The 21,424-nt window shown below is 43.3% G+C and overlaps 1 protein-coding gene across 1 annotated transcript in view; it reads right to left on the minus strand.

The window, feature by feature from the left end:
- spartin overlaps positions 1–11,415 on the minus strand; it is a 556,986-nt gene extending 545,571 nt beyond the window's left edge. The window contains exon 1 of the mRNA XM_080276831.1: positions 11,297–11,415. Within this exon, the coding sequence (XP_080132957.1) occupies positions 11,297–11,374 (78 nt within the window). The 5' untranslated portion in view covers positions 11,375–11,415. The remainder of the gene's footprint in view (positions 1–11,296) is intronic.
- Between the last annotated feature and the right edge of the window lie 10,009 nt (positions 11,416–21,424).

A 21,424-nucleotide genomic window follows, 5' to 3' on the forward strand; every position in this document is an offset into this window, starting at 1 on the left:
AGCCCTGAGGAACACCACTGTTGATAGATCTAGGAGAAGAACGATGGCCGTCTACAACAGCAGTTATAGAATGATCAGAAAGGCAGCTAGAGATGAAGGCACAGACAGAAGGATAGAAAGTGTAAGAGGGCAGTTTGGAAATTAATTATCTGTGCCAGACTCAATCGAAAGCCTTTGAGATGTCAAATGGAATGGCAAAGCTTTCGCCAAAGTCCCGAAAGGAGGATGACCAGGAGTCTGAAAGGTAGGTGAGAAGATTGCCAGTGGAGCATCCCTGACAGAACCCATACTGACAATCAGAAAGAAGTTTGTGATAGGAAAGATGCTTTAAAATATTTCTGTTAAGAACAGACTCGAAAACTTCTGAGTCACAGGATGTTAAAGCAAATGGACGTCAGTTAGAGGGTTGGGAATGGTCACCCTTCTTTGGAACTGGCTGAATGAGAGCAAACTTCTAGAAAGAAGGAAAGGTACAAGTTGATAGACAAAGGCGAAAGAGTTTGCCTAGGCAGGGAGTAAGCACAGAAGTACAGGTCTTGAAGACAACAGGAGGGACTCATCAGGCCCATATGCCTTGTTAGTACTGAGGCCAGTGATGACAGAAAATACATCAGCTGAAGAAATTTTAATGTCAGCCATGAGGAAGTCAGAGGGGGGAAGTGATGGAGGAACAGCACTGGAATCATCTAATGTGAAATTAGAGGAGAAAGTCTGAGCAAAGAGATTTGCTTTATCAGTAGAAGAAATATCTACAGAGCCATCAGAGTAGAGGAGGAGGGAAGCATGGTAGGAAAAGTTGTTAGAAAGGTTAATGGCAAGGTACCAGAAGGAGCGGGAAGAATTCGAGTTGGAGAGTTGACAGCATTGAGTACGGATGAAAGTATTTTTAGCAGAGCGATGAACAGACTTAGCACGATTCAAGGCAGACACATAAACAAGATGTGATTCAGGGGTGGGTTGGCTCCGGTACCTTTTATAGGCCCTCTCCTTGTTGCAGACAGCATTAGAACAAGTGTGATTAAACCAAGGCTTCCTGCATTAGTCAAACGATATGAGAAAGGCATATATGTTTCCATGCCCGAGAGAATAACCTCCGTAATACGCAAGGCACACTCAAATGGCTCCCGGCCACGGAAACAATAATCATTCCAGGGAAAATCAAAGAAGTACTGCCTGAGGGCCTCCCAGTCCACAGCTCCAAAGTGCCACAGACAACGTTTTTTTGGAGGGTTCACAGGCCGTACTGGGACAACAGGACAGGTTAAGGTAATAAGGTTATGATCTGAGGAGCCCAATGGAGAGAAAAGATTAACAGTAAGCAGAAGGATTAGTTGTAAGGAAGAGGTCAAGTATGTTAAAGCTCTCTCCAAGATGGTCAGGGATACTGGTAGGGTGCTGTACAAGCTGCTCTAGGTCATTAAGGACAGAAAAGATGTAGGCTTGTTTGCCAGGTGGATTAGTGAAAGGAGAGGAGAGCCAAAGGTGCTGGTGAACATCGAAATCTCCTAGAATGGAGATTTCAGAGAAAGGAAAAATGGATAGAATGTGTTCCATCATAGAAGGAAGACAGTCAAAGAATTTTTGATAGTCAGTAGAATTAGAGGATAAGTAAACAGCGCAGATATATTTAGTCTGAGAATGACAGGAGAGCCAAAGCCAGAGAGCAGAGAATTCAGAAGAATCAAGTTCAGAAACAGGAGAGCAAGATAGGTCATTGTGTACATATACACATCATCCACCTTTGGCTTTTAAATGAGTATAGAGAATGTAGGAGGATACAGGAAAGGGTTTGCTGTCAGTTGCCTCAGACAGCTGAGTCTTGGTAAGGAAGAAAAGGTGAGGTTTAGAGTACGAGAGGTGGTGTTCGACAAAGAGAAAGTTAATCCCTTAACCGCAGGGCGTCACTTTCGAGATGCTCGGCCACAATGGATCATACCGCGGGGCGTCACTTTTGTGATTCTGTGCTATTTTGAATTTGCCCGGGCTTTCAAGTGGTGGCTTGTATCATCTATCAGTACTGCCAGTGTCCAACAATAGTCAGCACTGTTAATGTTATCTGTACTCCCATCCATTGTTGACAATTTAGCCATTTTTCCCTGTTCTTGACTCCCCTCTGTACCTCACCTCCATTACCTTCTCCTCTCGCCTGCCTGGCCGCGCTGCGTTAAGCAAATCTTCCCCGGATTTTTCCACTGATTTCATCCATTGAAATGAGCCCTATGCCCTATTGTTATACAAAATAATATATATAAAAAGAAATAACATAACTGATAGTGCCATACACCTAGAATTGGCTAATTATCACCTGGTAACACCCCACGTGCACTCTTTCGCTAATTTTCCCTGCTAATTTCCTCTTGAAATGTGGCGTATGATCTATTCTCGTAATAAAAATATATATAAGAAAGGAAAGGAGAAGCCTAAGTGATATTTACATTCACCTGGAACTACCTAATTTATTATGTATTGTCTAGATTTCCTACCAATCATTTCATAGCATATAAATTAGCAGCTGTCACAACACTGACATTGTCAACCCTTGGCTGCCCATATACACTGCGTTATTCAGTTCCGTGTCGTCCTCTGAGGTGAAATCATGTCGCACTCACGCTCCTCCATTTCCGCCGCTTCTGCGCCCATTGCAAAAGGCCCTGTGACCTCTACCCCTACTAAACCTCGTGTGGGAAGCGGTAAAGGCCTAAGTGACTGCCGTTGAACGTGAACTGGCTGAATTGTCTATGATAATGATGGATAGTGACTTTGATCTTTCAGGTGAATCGTGTGATGAGCCTGGGGAGGAAACCGTGACAGAAACTGCCAGTACGAATGCTTCAGTGTCCCAAGTTCGTCCTAGCTCCAAGGGAAAGGAGCCCTTAGTGCAGGAAGGGAAGGAATGTGGGAAGGGAGTGAAGAGGTGGCAGGTTAGCCCCGGAACAATGAACCTGCATGACCCAGCCCGCCATGAGTACCGAGGTGAATCACCTCCCCGCTCTCCCAACCCGACTTCACTAATTTCTTCCTCCTCTTCAGCAGAAATTTCTCCTGAGTCTTCATCATCAGAGTCTCCACCAGCACCTACAGTGAAGGCAGGCCATAGGGGACGAGGTAAATCCCTGACTCGTCGTAAAATTAGAGTAGCATCTAGAGTAAGGGCTGCTAGTGCTACACGGCAACCTAGGGTCAGTCGGAGTGACCTTGAAACAGCCCAGTCTGCCTCACACCCACCCTCCACCCTCACCCACCCTACACTGCCGTGAGAGGGAACCCTGGATGCCTTTATGTGGACAGAAGGTTCCGCTTTTGTGCCTGAACAGCTCCAGTTTGACGAGAGTTCCTCAGGGATACAGCCTGCCTTCACTCTTGACGGGGATGCTGAGTGTGTGCACTTCCTTTTGTCATTCCTCGATGACAAAGTCATGCAGCACATATGTGATGAGACCAACAGGTACGAGTCACAATGTGCTGCAAGTGGTGCAGGTGCAGCGAAAATGCAACAGTGGACCGTGCTTGGAATGCAGGAGCTGTATGTGTTCTTCACCCTCATGCTTCTCATGCCCCATTCAATGAAACATTAGTTGGAAGATTACTGGTCCATGGACCCTTTACTACCCTCACCCAACTTCAATAAATACATGGCCAGAGATCACTTCCGTAACATCATGGGAAACCTCCACTTCACCAACAACGATGTACCTTCCCAGACTGACCCACTCTGGAAGATTCGGGAGCTTCTGAACAGAATGAAGGATAAATTTATGCCATTCTTCCACCCATTTCAGAAGACTGTCATAGATGAATCCTTGGTTCTGTTCAGAGGAAGTCTGATGTTTGGACAGAACATTCCAAGCAAACGTCATCGCTTTGGAATCAAGTTCTTTGTACTGTGCGACCATAAGATGGGGTACATCCTTGACTTCGTCATCTATTCAGCCAGCACTGTCAATCTGGACAAAACACCCCCCCTTGGCTTTTCAGGCTGTGTAGTGAAAGTGCTGCTTGAAAGGTATTTTGGTGGGAATCATGTGCTGTACACTGACAACTACTATACAGCACCGAAACTTGCAAAATACCTTTCAGAGCACGGCATCAGCTCCTGCGGCACTGTCAAGAGCAATCGTGCCAACTTCCCTAAATTCCCAGAGGCAGGAAACTCACAGCGAGGAGACATGCCCCTACGTAAGTCTAAGAAGATGCTGGCAATACAGTAGCATGACAAGAGGGTCTTGCACATGCTCACCGCCGTACACAAGAGGGAAATGAAAGACAGTGGGAAGGTCGACCGTAGGACAGGTGAACCTATGAGGAAACCTGATGCTGTCATCGACTATAATATCAAGATGTGGCTGGTGGACAAGTCCGACATGATGATTGGAGAGAATGACTGCCTCAGGAAGAATACTAGGTGGTACAGGAAAGTTTTTCTGCATCTCATTGATATGACGATGCTGAACGCCTTCATCCTGCACAAGAAGAAGGTAGTGCCACCCAAGTCCTTCTCCCTGAGGTTGTTCACCAGAACTTGTGTTCAGCAGCTGCTTGAAAGGTATGGTAGGGTGACAGCAACAGCTCCAAGGCACCATTCTGTTAGACTTCCTGAGAGACTTGAGCAGAGGGCGTACATGGATCGGCACAGATTGGTGCAAATGCCTGCCACAACGAAGAGGAAGGCTGCAATCTACAGGTGCCAGGTGTGTGCACATACCACCAGACGCACACCTGAGCGCAAACGCACCTCTTGGCAGGGCGCTTAGTGCCAGGTTCCCCTCTGCATAACATGCTTCTTTGATTACCACAGCCTGAAGCAGTTCTATAACAGTGCAAGTGGAAATGTAAATAATGTTAAATAATGTGTAATGCTAATGGATATAAATATGACTGAACAGTGGAATATAGTTTTATAAGTTACTGCAAGTGACAGTGCATAACATAGCGTAAATAAAACAGAGGTGTAAATATTGGAAATACAATAGAAAATGTAAATAGCAATGTCAATAATTAGTAATATATGAATATGAGTACAAATACTTGAAGTTATGACAGTGAAAGTGAAACCTTGGCTCTCTACGTACTTTACTGAACGAGAAAGTGAATGCCTGGAGTGAAAATAAAGTACTATTACTGAAGGAAACTTATGGATAAATACTGTAGATATATATAAGTGTAATAAAGTAATAGGAATATAAAGTGTGAGTGTGTTTATGAGTAATAAATGACAGAATACCAGCGGGGAACGAGCACAGGTGGGAAGCTCGTACGTGCTCGTAATTTACATTGCTTCACAGTGTTTTTTTTTGGAGTATGGATTCCAAACTACTTGAAAATGATAGAATAGTGTTTCTAGCGATGTTATCAGGCTGTGGTAATCATACTGCGGGGTGTCGGGAAGTGTAAAGTGGAGACTTCGTTACCCAACTTCAGAAGTCTCCACAAGTCCTACGGTTGTCGACGAAGGCTCAACAAACATCCCAGGAGAAAGTTGAAGGTATGTGCCATATGCATATAAAATTTTAATATTCTAGGACTAATAACTGATTTTTGGCAAATATTTTTAAAAAGTAAGTCAGAACGCGAATATCCCTGTGGGACGTGCAAGGAGCGGCTAATACATCCCCGCAGCGTAGGGGTTAAAGGAAAAGCCGCGAATGTCGCAGAAATGAAGAAGTGAGTCAGACAGTGGATCCAGGCAGATCAAAGAGTCATCACTGGGAGCAGGGGGATGGTCCCCCCCCCACCGGGGACTCCAAGGCATGATATGGGTGCACCATTTTCCCTTTTTTTTTTTTTCTTTTTTTAATTTTGAAAAGGAAGTGTAATGTGTACTGTGCATGTACTTTGGTGTTGACAGTTAGAGAAACTTGTATTGGAGAGCATGCTGGGCTACTCTCTGTGTTACTGAAATACTGAAAAATTTCAGCAAAGGGGGATGGTCAGGAACTAGTCCCGAGGGCTGATGAAACTGGAGCTCCAGCTCTCCCTGACATCAGTTTTCTATCCACCTTGGAAGTACTGCCCTGCACGACTGGTGCTACAGTCTACCCCTCATACTCTGCTTGAACGATCTTGCATTGACGCATACACACACACAATCACCCACATTTGACCTCCAACTTTCAATCTTACCCACAAAATTCTTCAGCCAAGTGATCCATACTCTCTTAAATTCTCCTTCCACCTCTTGCACACAACAATACACACTCCTTTTGCCCTCTCATTCTCACCCACTCCCACGCATATATCCCATCCATATTCTCATTCTCTCACCTCCCCATTTAGTTTCCGTTAATCTACACACATCCACTTTTGCATCCTCATGCACCTGGACAATCTCTCTTTCTCTTTCACCTCATCATTTGTACCCGTTACATTCCATGTCACAATCCATACAAGTCCATTGTTCGGTCCAAAGTTTGGATAATAGGCACTGATACAGATATTTCCATTCAAAAATAGCATTCTAAGATGGCATCCATCAGTCTTCAGCACCAGTAGGAATTGTGAACAAACAACACTTTTGAAAGGCTTTTCATTACTTTTAAAAGAAATAAAAAAATGTCAAAACTTGAAAACACAATAAGAAAATAGCTAGCCCAAAGAAAGCCATGAAGGGCTAAGGTAAAAAGAAAAAAGTAATCCTTAAGGAAACATGGGCCAACTCTTAAAAATTACAGTAATAAACATTTTTCTATTTATCTACTCTCAGACACCTTAATCCCGTAAAACACGGCCACAAGAAAATCACCCCCATGTCACCCGGTCCCCCACCATTTCACTGCCCTGTTCCCAGTTCACACCCCTCTCTCTCATATACCTCTCCACTCCATCCCTCCACCTCATCATTGGCCTACCCCCTCCCTATCCCCCCCACCTAACTCACATACTCATTGGTCTCTCACTCTACATCCTCTCCACATGGCCAAACCACTTCAATGTATTTCTCCTAACACTTTCTATCACATCCACATCCACACCACAATGATCCTTCACTTATTCATTTGTCAGTCTGTCTCTCCATGTAACTCCCCATGCTCCTCTCAAATAACTCATTTCCACTGCTCTCACTCTTGACTTGTCTCCTTCCAACAAGGTACAAGCTTCACTTCCATACGTTAGAGCTGGTATGATATCACAATACTTTCATGCAGTGACTTTTTTACTTCCATTCTTGCTTCCTTGTTTCTTATAACTGCTTTCAAAGGACCAGTATCCTTTCTTTCTTGTTGTACCCTTTCACGCACTTAACCCTCCAAACTGCCATCCTTACTCATCATACTACCAAAGTTGCTACATAAATGCACTCACATTTTCCATTTCCTCATCACCCAACCTCACCATACATCCTGCGACATCCTTTTTCTCGAAGACCATAACTTTACTCTTCCCTACAATCACCTTTAGATTCCATTTCTTACACACTCTTCTTTAGTGACTGCTTACCGTACTTTAGTGATCGTAAAAGAGTCAAGAGAGTCAAAGCTCATCAAGGTGCAAGGTGCCTCTTCTCAACAGCTTAGTCTAATGCTGATCGTACTTAGTTTTAAACATGTTAATACTGGGGCCACTATTTACAGACTCAGACAGACTACTCCATTTACCTTTATCACTCTCGTAATAAAGAAGTTATTCCTCTAGGTTGTTCTGTGTCGGGGCTTTGCTAGTTTTAGAGTGTGTCCCCATGCTTCAAGGTGGATATACCTTGGTCCTAACTGCAGGAAACAACCATCCCTGACCCTGTCAAAGCCTTTCAGTATTTTGTATGTTTCAATCATATCCCCTCTAATCCTGCACTGTTCTAGTGATGCGATACTAAGGCGAGTCAAACTCTATTTATATGGAAGCTCAGTCAGATCTTGAACTAATTTTGTGGCTCGACAATGCACCTGCTCCAATTTCAGTATGTCCCTCCTGGTATAAGGATACCGCGCCTGGATGACGTAAGTAAGTCGTTGCCTGAGTAGTGCCTTATACGGTGGCAGGAACATTTCAGGGTCCAGACATCTGAAAGTCTTCTTTAAGAGGCCCACCACTGAGATGGTATTTGTTGCTGCCTTGGCCACTTGTACAGTAGGTTTCAAGTCAGGGGTGATGATGATTCCCAAGTCTTTTTCTTCAACAGTGGTGGTGAGTGGAGTAGACTCCATGTAGTATTTGTATCCTGGGTCCTGTTTCCCAATATGCATAACCTTACATTGTTCTTCATTAAACTGCTGTGGTCATTTCTCACTCCATTCCCTCTGTTTGTTCGGGTCTTCCTGCAAGGTAATACCATCTTGTGGAGTTTTCATCCTGTGGTAAATTTTTGCATCATCAGCAAAGAGCATTCCACTTGAACAAGTTCCTTCTAAAAGATTATTACTGTAATAAAAACCAGAAACAGTACTGGTCCCAAGACACTGCCTTGTGGGACTCCACATTTGTAGTCATTCCAAACGGGTTACTCTGATGCTGACTCTGCTTTCTATTTCTCAAGAAGCTGTTAATCCACCTGAGTATGGTACTTCACCATCCACACCAACAGCACCTGGTTTGGCCAGGACACGACAATGTAGGACAGTGTCAATAGCCTTTTTACTGTCCAAGTATACTACAACAACAGTCTCTTTCGTCTATTGCGTCCTCCAATTCTTCTAGATATTCAAGGATTGTGTTAGGCCAGACTTTCCTGATCTAACCTCGTGCTGAAGGCTTTTGAGTGATTTTTCTCCAGGTGGACAACAAGGCTCCTTCTTAGCAGTTTTTCTAATACTTTACAAGGAACAGAAGTAAGACTGACTGGTCAGTAGTTAAGGGGGTTAGCTTTTTCCCACTTAAAGATAGGGCTAACACTGGCTCTTATCCAAACTTCTGGTACTTCACCTGTACTGAGCGATGATCTGTAGTGCATACATAGAGGCTTAGCATGGACAGCTCCACATTCCTTCAGTACCATGGGGTGTATTTCATCAGGTCCAGGAGCCAACTCAGCCCTTAGTCCTTCAAGCATTGTTTGAACATCCCCAATGCTAAAGTCATATTGACATAAATTCTCTCCTTCAAAGGTAGAGACATCTGGGATCTGACCATCACCTTCTTTGGTAAATACCTTCTGGAAAGCCTTGTTTAAGATCTCACAAGACTCAATAGTACAAGTACTAGTTGACAGGGACCCATCATCTCTTTTAAGTTTCATAACTTCTTCCTTAATCCATTTCATACTGCAGGCACAGGCCCTATGCGTTGAAAGCATGTGCTAGCTTTGACCTCGCAAACGAGCTTCTTCTCAAAGGAGTACTTCGCATCCCTTACAGGTTTAGTTGCTTCGTTTCTTATCCTGCAGTACCGGTAGTTGTTGTATCTGGCTTGAGATCTCCATTTTTGGTACTTCTTCCAAGCTTCCTCCTTTTTCCTGGTCATATTTAAAACTCTTTGGGTCATCCACTTTGGCGCGTGTTTTGATTCTACTGGAATAGGCTAACTATTTGCAGTGGTACACACATGTTGACAACTGAGTGGTACTGTCCTAACAAGATGCACCATTTTTCACTGACATTCTTTTGTCAAAAATCTTCCCAATTTAGGCTAGGTATATTGTTATACATTGTGGTTGCCTGTGTATAGTCTCCTCTTTTTTTTTTTTTTTTTTTTTTTTTTTTTTTTTTTTTGTGTATAGTACCTCCTCTTGTTGCTGGGTTGGTGACTGAGTGGGGTCCCTTCCACCAAGCAACTAAAAACTAGTACACTATGATCACTAGTTCCTAGTGAAGCTCTGTTCTCTATGTCCTCTATCTCTAGTTCATCTCTGGTAAAAACGAGATCTAAAAGTGTGTGGTAGTCACTCCCACGTGCATGAGTAAATTCCTTGACGTGTTGGTATAAGAGCGCATCTTGACTAGCGGCATAAAACCTGCTTCTTCCACTTTCAACACTCCCTTCCACAAAATGATTCCCCCAATCAATTTCCTTAAAATTAAAATCACCACATAATAAAGCTTAATTACGGTAACATGTGTATTAGACAATTTGACTTGTGAGTGTCTTATACTCTGGTTATACTCTCATGAAGAATTTGGAGGCCTATAGATGCATCCTAAAAGTGTTCAGTTTCCCTCTATTTCACCTAGCCTATACAAGCTACTGTCTCATTATTTCTTCACATTTGAGTATTCTGAAGAAGTAAGATCATTCTGAACTAAAATAATAACTCCGCAACCAGCACATTTGCCTATCTTTTCTATAAATGGCACAAGAGTTATAATCAACGTACCGTGCAGACAAATTCTAAGAACTTGGTTTCAGTAATAACATGAGCATTTTCCTTTTTTACAACTAGGCTAAATCTAGGAGATTACTTTTGCAGTGAGTATTAATACCATCCAGATTGGTAAATATACATTTTGGGGCCCCATCTGACTTACTGGTTCTAATGCTATCACCTGCAGATTGTTCTGGAGGGGTGACTGGCTGTGGTTCAAAAAATTTGAAGGTGACTGGTTTCCTGGGCCAGCTATCAACTCCAGATCTGTTAGGGTTTTTGGATGAGCTCCCTGTGAATCAGCTGCTTGACTGTTGGCATGCTGCTCAGCTATTAGTTTCAGTTTTCCCCCTGATATTATCTACTTTTTTCCCCTGAATCCACTGTTGAGAAGAGACTTGTTTTTCTCATCACGTTCCTGATCAAGTTTTGCATAGCTACCTAAGCCTGTCTCTCCTTGGAAGTTCGGTCTGGCATTATCTATAAACTTCCAGTCCAGGAGGTCCCAATTGGGTTGCTGTTTCCTTTGCTTTATTTGTTTTCTTTAAAGATTTTCCATTTGAGGTCCTTATTTGCTAAAACTACTTTGAGAAGTCTTGGTTTGCTGTTGTTGTTGTGGGCACTTTTGTCTCCTTGGCAGTGTGGGAGGTTTAGTCTAGTCAACGATCTTATCTCAACATTATCTGAGATCCCCAAGTCCCTAACAATATTCTTTACCTTGTGTACATCTTCACTGAATTTCTCATTCGGGTCTTCTGCCTTTGACTCCTCCAGCCCATGGATTATTATATTAGGTTTCCAGAATGCCTTTTATTGTTCATCGGCTTGAAATTCACAGATCTGTTCCCACACAGCTTCTCCAAATGCATCATTATCTTTATATTCAATATTATCCTCTGGTTTTTCTACCCATGTGTTTACATCAGCTTTTTGTTTTTCCAGATCCTCCACTTTTCTTCCCAGATCCTTCAGGAAATCTTTCGCCTTGAAAAGACTTGGGATGCCACCTGAACAATGGATGTAGATACAGTCTTGGTGAGACCCACATGCACACTCATCTGTACGTACTTGCATTTGGTGAGGTACGGTAGGCCTATGTTGTTGGGTGCTCCTGGCTTGTTTTTGTTGTGGTGTTGTTGCAGCCATCTCTTCACCCTGAATGGGTCCTTCCTCATGTCCACCTCCAAGGTTCCTGGTTCCCACACTTCTAAGACAATTTATATCCAAACTATCACTAGTACGACCAGCACACCCTTATGAGCTCATTCACAATCCTCCCTTCTCAAATACTGTACAGTACTTCACTTGGTAAGCGAAAGTTAACTGGCAAATTTCATTTACCAAATCTTGCTGTTCCCTTTGTCTTCACTGAACAATACAGTTTTTACCTGCTGGTATCTGTAAACTGATTTAGTAACCTTGTAAAGGCGTACAGAAGTGCACTTTTTGGTATGAAGAGGATCCATCAGCAGACAAGATTATGATTACCGTATTTATGGGATCGGTTAGCTTAGCATAAAACAGGCTGGGTCAGGTTATGATAATTAGGGCTGGGTAAAGTTAAGGAAATTTTGTTTAGGTTTGAATAAATAGGCACTGATAAAGGTTAATTTCATTTTAAAAAATGGTAGAATTAGTGAAGGTTAGGACCAATATGGCTTTCAGCATTTTCAGTCTTACTATCCTCTAAATCCCTCTCTTCTGAGCATTTTGATCCCCATCAATAGGTGCCGCATATGTAGGCCTATAACAACGTCGGAAATGATTTTTGAAAATTTTCCAGAACTTGACTTCAGACTTAGCTCCGGTGGAGATGTTGAACGTAGCGTCCCATGGCCGTTGTGTGTTCGTAGATCTGTTAGCTGCAGCTGGTGGGAGCCGGCAGTCGTTGCATGATAACGTGTAATTAATCTAACCAATTACTTTTGTTTTCCAAATAACGTGATGAAGTGACGGGAGGTAGTCGCCCCAGAGTTTTAATTTCAAAAGCATCAGTCCACATCAAGACATGGAAATGGGAGGACAGTGTAGTGGGTGTGGTCCGTTGCACCATAAAATAATACAAAAATACTGGCAAAAGAACAAGAGAAGGATAAATTTCCTATGAAAACATGGAGTCCTGCCTTCGCAAGTGTTATGTGAGAAATGCCAAAAGTCGTGTCATCTACGTGAAAACAAACATATCTGGAGGTGTACTCGTTCTTATGGCACGGCAAAGAGTAAGAAAAGGAAAAACTGTAACTTTTCTGTTAGTAATTTTAAAGGCAGTTTATTAGCAAAGACACATCTGAAGGCATGGCAGATAGTGTGCTTTATAAACCTCTGGGTCCAAAAACACTTTGAACATGAACCTGTGGTAAAGAACTTGCCTTTTTCTAGAAAAACTAATATAGACTGGAGGAGTTTTTGTTCTGAAGAGTGTGAGAACTGGTTCAAGAACCAGAGTGCAATGGGTGGCCCCGGAATTGTCGTTGAAATAGACGAACATTAATAGTGCGTCGCAAATACAAATGAGGCAGAACAGTGGTGCAAACCTGGCTCTTTGGTGGCATTGAAAGTCAAAAAAGTTTTTTGTGGTCCCTCTCCTTGAATCATTTGGTGAAAAACGTGACCGTGCCACCCTCCTACCCATTATTAACAGATACGTACAGCCTGGCTCTGTGATTTACAGTGATAGTTGGCGTGCATATGCCACACTAGGCTAAGAGGGGTTCACGCATGATGCCGTAAATCACAGCGAACATTTTGTGAATCCTGAAAATCCTCAGGTACATACACAAAACATTGAAAGACTTTGGCATGATGTAAAGGAGTGGGTTAGGAAGCCTGGTATTAGGGCCAAGTACCTTACACAGTTGGATGGTGAGGAATTGGAAAATGTGAGTACGTTTAAGTACTTGGGTAGTGTGATGAGTAAGGATGGAGGTTTGGAGGGTGAAGTGCTTGAAAGGGTACAGCAGGGAAGAAAGGTTGCTGGTTCTTTGAAAGCAGTGATAAGAAACAGGGAAGTGAGCATGGAAGTGAAAAAGTTACTACATGACAGTATTGTGATACCAACTCTAACGTACGGAAGTGAAGCTTGGATATTGTTGGAAGGACACATGTCAAGAGTGAGAGCAATGGAAATGAGTTATTTAAGAGGAGCCTGTGGAGTCACATGGAGAGACAGGCTGACGAATGAGGATATAAAGGAGCATTGTGGTGTGGATGTGTATGTGATAGGAAGCGTTATGAGGAACACACTGAGGTGGTTTGGCCATGTGGAGAGGATGGAGGGTCAAAGACTGACGAAGAGAGTGTATGTGAGTGAGGTGGAGGGGGAAAGAGGGAGGGGGAGGCCGAGGATGAGATGGAGAGATGGGGTGGAGAGGTATATGAGAAAGGGGGGTGTGAGTTGGGAGCAGGGGAGTGAAATGGCGGGGGACAGGGCGACTTGGAGGCGATGCGTTTGTGGCCACCCCAAACGGGATTGAGGCGTCTGGCAATAGATAGATAGATAGACCTTACACAGTACCTAAGTAGGTACTTGTTCCTCAAAAACTACTCGGACTCAGCCATTCACCAGTTCTTCATTGAAGCTGCCAGGCTTTATCTACCTCATGCTAACCCTCCACGTGATGCTCTGCCGATACCTACTTCCAGGGTCCCTATTCCTGCCATCGAGGGTGATTCCACCAATGACGCTGATGACGTCGAGTTTGACTTCAATTAGACACTTCACCAGATCCTGTTTCAGAAATCTGCCACTAGGTTCACTTCCATCACCCAGCTCTGATGCGGGGTAAGCACTGGAAAAGTAGCCAGTTCTTAATTTCTTTTTAATATCGACACAAAGTAAAACACCTCAAAACATATTTTCTTCATCAAATTACCCAGATGGCATGATATGCTACAAAGAAATTACAATATGGGAGCCCTTTGATTATATATAATGTATTATAAGTGTCATTTTGTAAACTCCGCTTTCGTTAGTTTACTCATCTCTGAAAGCATAACATAGAGACAAAACCTAGGCAATTTTACTAGAACCATCCATAAAGCAAGATAACAGTGATTAAAATAATTGTCATTCGTTAGTATCCACAAAAGAAAACAGATGTGTAGCCGCATATTCAGCAACACCTTTCGATATGCCGCCCTGCCTGACATATGACTTTTCCTAACAATACGCACCTGTTGGACGTATTGGTCATCTTAGTAACCAAAGTCTAACACAAATAATTCTTTTAAATGTTTCCCTGGCTCCACTGTACAGTTTAGTAAGTTTAAACTTCAACTCCTCGTACTCTATTATGATTATAGTGTCGTACTGCACTGCCGATTGTTTGGATTAATATGGCTGACTCACCAACTAAGCAATCGTTCAGTATATTATTTTCAGAGGAACTGCTTACTACTTTAAAGCATGCTAAAACACACACACATCAGAAGTCCTGAAGGTAATCTCCTTTTACTAACTGCACATGATTTATTCAAATATATGTAAATAGACAGCACACTATTCTAGTCCCCAAGCTAAGATTCTCTGAAAGCCTGGTTATTCTTTCTTTGCAGATATATATATATATATATGTATGTGCTTGATTGAATAGGAAAAAATGTTCCTATAAATAGCAGTATTATTATAAATCTAGTATTAGGCACAATTTCACAGGTCTTTAAAACCCCGCATAAATATTTACAAAGGCTGGGCGACGCTAGACCACCTGGTGGCAGACTGCTGAAACAGGTTTGGAGAAGCCTCTAATTAATAAGGTATGTGCTAGGCTCTTAGGTTAGCAACGATTCCACGGTGTCAATGGGGGGCCTGGGGGCGGAGCCTCCGGTTAGGTTAGGTTAGGTTGAGTTAGGTTTGGTTTGGTTTGGTTGGGTTGGGTTGGGTTAGGTTAGGTTAGGTTGGGTTAGGTTGGGTTAGGTTAGGTTAGGTTGGGTTGGGTTAGGTTTGTAGACAAGGTTTTTCTGATGGTTTTTGATGTGGTTTGAAAGATTCTGACCTTCTTTTCTTTTGGCAATGCTTTGTTTTCCCTTCTACCATACCCACAGGGGGAGGGGGGGAATTGAGAAAACGAAGCATTTCTGGCGGAAATGAAGGTCAGATTCTTTCAATTCATTCATTCATTCATTTATTGCCAGACGCCATGTATCCCAGACGGGGTGGACAAGGGCTTAGAGTTAATTGTTTTACGGGGAGGGGCACTAATCCTCCACCAACCCCACTTGACACGTAGGGATGCCAACAGCATCTGGTGTTCCCAGGCGGTCACCCATCCAAGTACTAACCAGACCCAAGATTCTTTCAAAACATCAAAAACCATCAGAAAAACCTTGTCTGGATGTTGAAGCCATATTGGTCCCTTTGAGGGATTAGGGCGTTGGGCTATGGACAGATAAATAGCAATCTTAGATTGTGTCCATCGGACTTCACACACCCCATGATGACATCTGTCTGTCTTCAGCACTGTTAGAAGATTGTAAACAAACTATTTTTTATACATTTTTCACCACTTTTAAAAGAATTTTAAAATATCTAAACCTGAAAATGTAATCAGAAATTACTTACAGGATTCCATGACGAAAAAGAGAAATAAGAAAAAAAAAAAAAAAAAATGAAAACTGCAAAATACGGTGGTCCTACATCTCTTAAGAATTATCAAAAATAAACTGAAGAAAACTGCAAAATATGGTGTTCCTAAGTCTCCTAAAGGATTACCGTAGTTTACCAGTACCTTGGCCTATTTTGTCGTGGCACATTTGCCCACCCTACCATTACCTGTCTTATATTAACCCTTTCAAAAGTCAAGAACCAATTAGAAATTATTTTTAGTTACTGCCTACAAGAGAAATGAAGTTATTGAACATACAGTGAGGTTGGATGAGGAGGATATGAAAAATGTGTGTACATTTAGGTACAGGTATATCCTGGTTTAACGATGCAATTGGTTAGGAAAAAAACCATCGTTAGGCAGGGTTTCGTATATCAGGGTAGTTTTAACATGTAGCCTAAAGGGAAGTTGTTGAATGCTATGAAGAGTATGTATGATGGTGCTAAGGCTGCAGTGCGTGTGGATGGTGAACTGAGTGAATTTTTCTCTTTGAAGATTGGGTTGAAACAGGGATGTGTCATGTCTCCATGGTTGTTCAATCTGTACACTGATGGGGTAATAAAAGAGGTACAAGGTAGGGCAGTGGATGTTGGAGTGGCCCTGGTGGGAGAAGGTAGTGTTAGGAAACTCCCTGTACTGTTGTTTGCAGATGATACTGTGTTGTTGAGTGAAATCGAAGGGGAGCTGCAAGGCTTGGTGGATGAGTTTGGGAGAGTGTGTAAGAAACGGAATCTAAAGGTGAATGTAGGGAAGAGTAAAGTGATGATCTTTGAGAGAGGTGAAGTCAATGCATGTACAGCGAGGTTGGATGGTGATGAATTGGAAAATGTCTATTCTATCTATCTATCTATAGCCCGACGCCCTAATCCCGCAAAGGGTGGCCGCAGACAAAACGCCTCCAAGTCACTCTGTCACCCACCATTTGACTACCCTCCCCCCAACTCACCCCCCCCTCCCTCATATGCCAGGTACCTCTCAACTCCATCCCTCCACCTCATCCTCGGTCTACCCCTCCCTCTCCCTCCCTCCACCTCACCTACATACACCCTCTTAGTCAGTCCTTCATTCTCCATTCTCTCCACATGTCCGAACCACCTCAGTGTATTTCTCCTAATTTTCTCAACCACGTCCACATCCACCACACAACGTTCCTTCACTTCTTCATTCGTCAACCTGTCCCTCCATGTCACTCCACATGCTCCTCTCAAGTAACTCATTTCTATTGCTCTCACTCTTGACTTGTTCCCCTCTTGCAAGGTCCACGCCTCGCTTCCATACGTCAGGGTAGGGATCACAATACTATCATGCAGTGACTTCTTAACTTCCATACTCACCTCCCTATTCCTCATCACTGCTTTCAGTGAACCAATAACCTTCCTTCCCTATTGTACCCTTTCACGCACTTCATCCCCCAGAGTTCCATCCTTACTCATCCCACTACCCAAGTACTTAAATGCACTCAAATTCTCCATATCCTCACCATCCAACCTTACTGTACATTCTGTGACTTCATTCCTCTCAAACACCATAACTTTACTTTTGTTTACATTAACTTTCAGCTTCCTCCTCCTACACACTGTCCCAAATTCATTCACCAAACCTTGCAACTCCCATTCATCTTCACTCAACAATACCGTATCATCAGCAAACAGCAACACTGGAATCTTCCAAATCTCACCCTCATTCATCAGAGCCACCCCCACATCCACTGCCCTACCTTGCACCTCCTTTACAACCCCATCCATGTATATATTAAACAGCCATGGAGACATCACACAACCCTGTTTCAGTCCCACATTGAGATCAAAGAACTCACTCAGCTCACCATCCACTCGCACCATAGCCCTAGCTCCCTCGTACATACTCCTCACAGCACTCAACAATTTCCCCTCCACTCCATATATTCTTAATACCTTCCACATACCTTGCCTATCTATTCTGTCATAAGCTTTCTCCAAGTCCATGAAGGCAGCATACACTTTCTTTCCCTTCTCTAGATACTTCTCCACTAAACATCTTATAACAAATATCTGATCTACACACCCTTTTCTCTTCCTAAATCCCCCTTGTTCATCTCCAACTAGCTCCGCTGTCATATGCCTAACCCTATCAATGAGTATTCTACCATATATTTTACCACTCACACTAAGAAGGCAAATACCCCTATGGTTACCACATACATCTCTCTCCCCCTTTCCTTTGTATAAAGGAACAATTATACCTGATTTCCAGTCCTCTGGAACCCTTCCCTCTTCCCAAGCCAATCTACACAACTTCCATATCCACTCCACAACAATCTCACCCACATACCTCAGCATTTCACCACATACTCCATCAATTCCTGGGGCCTTTCCCATCTTGATCTTCTTCACTGCTTCCACTACTTCTGCCCTACTGATTTCTTCCTCCCTCCTCTCATCTCTTCTTCTCCCAGCCATTCCCCAACCACTTATACTCGCACTGCTCTCACTCTCTACATTCAACAAATCCTCAAGTGCTCCTTCCATCTCAATTTCTCTCTCTTCTCCACCAACAATCTATTATTCCTATCTTTCACTCCCCTACTATTTCCCCTTTCACACTGCCTTACTTTCTTTACCTCCTTCCAAAACAATTTCTTACTCTCCCTCCATTTCACACTTAGATTCCTCTCAAACTCTTCATCCACTTTCTTCTTACTCTCCTTCACCAGTCTCTTCACCTCCCTTCTCCTGCTCACATATACCTCTCTCTTCTCTCTCTCATCTTCTCCCCTACCTCTACTCGCTAACCATTCACTATATGCCTTCTTCTTTTGTTCTACAGCTTGTTTCACCTCATCATTCCACCATGCTGTCCCTTGCATCTCCTCCTCACTCCACAAACCACCTCACATGCTACGCCTATCTATCTATTGCCAGACGCCTCAGTCCCGTTTGGGGTGGCCACAAACAAATCGCCTCCAAGTCGCCCTGTCCCCCGCCATTTCACTGCCCTGCTCCCAACTCACACCCCCCTCTCTCATATACCTCTCCACCTCATCCCTCCTTCTCATCCTTGGCCTCCCCCTCCCTCTTCCGCGAATATCTTACATACGTCTTCCACCGCTTCCATCTGCTCTAGCTCATACCTTCCCAATCTTTCTTCCACTATGCTCTTATACTCTACCATATTCTCACTATCTTGCAAATTCTCCACTCTTCTCACAGGAGCTGTTTCCTCCTGTCTTCCCCTTCATCTCCTCATCCATTTTCTTTGCAGCTTTACCTTGGCCGTTACTGATGGTCCGAGACTCCATTCCCCCACCCTCTCCACACTCTTGTATCCAACACTTGTCTTCTCATTCACTCATCCACACACACAGAGTCTATCATTGCCTTTCGTTCAACAAGTTCACCATCCATCCTTCTCATTACTCTCCATGTATACCAGTGGATCATCTTATGCTGAAAGTAGGTGTTGGCTATTGTCAACCCCTTACCAGCACAGAAATGTGAGTACGTTTGAGTACTTGGGTAGTGTGATGAATAAGGATGGAGGTTTGGAGGGTGAAATGCTTGAAAGGGTACAGCAGGGAAGAAAGGTTGCTGGTTCCTTGAAAGCAGTGATAAGAAACAGGGAAGTGAGCATGGAAGTGAAAAAGTTACTACATGACAGTATTGTGATACCAACTCTACCGTATGGAAGTGAAGCTTGGACGTTGTTGAAAGGACACAAGTCAGGAGTGAGAGCAGTGGAAATGAGTTATTTAAGAGGAGCCTGTGGAGTCACACGGAGAGACAGGCTGACAAATGAGGATATAAAGGAGTGTTGTGGTGTGGATGTGGATGTGATAGGAAGCGCTAGGAGGAATATACTGAGGTGGTTTGGCCATGTGGAGAGGATGGAGGGTGGAAGACTGACGAAAAGAGTGTATGTGAGTGAGGTGGAGGGGGGGAGAGGGAGGGGGAGGCTGAGGATGAGATGGAGGGATGGGGTGGAGAGGTATATGAGAGAGGGGGGTGTGAGTTGGGAGCAGGGCAGTGAAATGGCTGGGGACAGGGCGACATGGAGGCGATTTGTTTGTGGCCACCCCGAACGGGATTGAGGCGTCTGGCAATATATAAATAGATAGATAGATTTAACATATAAAGCAATGGGTTGCATTTTTCAGCGTTGGGCTTCCCCTCCCAAAGCAAAACCAAAACCCACCCAAATGAACCTAAAAACAAGTTTAAAGCCAATCTACAGCATATGGCCTAACAACTGTAAATGAAGCGAACCTAAGCCTAACACCTACAAATAACTCACTAAAACCAACAAGTAATACCCGGTATCTGAAAATTGTCAAATGTACCGGTAAGTCTGGATAAAATCAACATTAGTAAACTGTACCCTAAAATGACAATGTTCACCCCACCTATGGCTAAAACACATTATTTTAAGTCTAAAAACTGTTTATAAATCAACCTAAACACTCAATTTTAATCTAAAATATCATCAAAATCAGTAAAAAAAAAAATCAAAACCCATCATTACACCAGGATTTGGCCATCATTAGGAGGGGTAGGGTGGTATTTCTACCCCCATCGTTAATCCTGGGTATCGTATGAGTATATCGGGGTATTATCGTACGGTACTTGAATAGGGTGATGAGTAAGGATGGAAATTTCAAGGGAGAGGAGCTTGAAAAGGTAGCTACACGTAGAAGAAAGGATGCTGGTTCTTTGAAAGCAATGATAAGAAACAGGGAAGTGAGCACTGAAGTAAAAAAAGTTGCCACATAACAGTATTGGACCTTGTTGGAAGGACACAAGTCAAGAGTGAGGGCAGTGGAAATGTGTTACTGGAGAGGGGCATGTAGAGCCACATGGAGAGACAGACTGACAAATGGGGAGTGAAGAAGCGTTGTGGTGTGGATACCGGGTATGACAGAAAGCATTAGAAATGCACTGAGGTGGTTTGGCCACATGGAAAGGAGAGCAAGAGACTGACAAGGAGAGTGTATGTGAGTGAGGTGGAGGGGAGGAGAGGGAAGGCCAAGAATGAGATGGAGGGATGGAGTGGAGAAGTATATGAGAGACGGGGTTGCGAGCTGGGAGCACGGCAGTGAAATGGCAGGGAACAGGGTGACATGGAGGCAATTTGCTTGTGGCCACCCCTTACAGGACTAAGGCATCTGGCAATAACTGGAGGTACCGGTATTAGGTGCCTATTCAGGTAAAATTATAACCCTATGAAATTTCTATGACTACCAAAATTTTTCGTGCTCTGGGCTGACCAGTTTATAACTGCCTAGGTTAGGACCAACAATAAAGCCTGGCCATCTATTTAACTCCTTCCATTCGACGACAAATGGTATATTTTATTCTTCTATCTGTAGACTATTTTATCAGCTTTTGGTTGGACTTTCCAGCCTACTTTACAAGGCTGATGTGAATATAACCACCATAAACCCTTTCGTGCAGATGTCTTTTCCTAAGATAATTGAAATGGTCTAAAAATTGCTGGAATAAACTAAACAAGGCATCACCGGATTCAAGGGGTTAAAATGAATCTTCACTCACCTTGTAGATTCCTAAGTGACAATTGGCTGCACCTTCAATCTCGTCAAACGTTAACTCGCTGAGCTGTT

This window comes from Coenobita brevimanus, chromosome 67, assembly GCF_032717465.1.
Source record: "Coenobita brevimanus isolate Jiangsu-jjx chromosome 67, ASM3271746v2, whole genome shotgun sequence".
Lineage (NCBI taxonomy): Eukaryota > Metazoa > Arthropoda > Malacostraca > Decapoda > Coenobitidae > Coenobita > Coenobita brevimanus.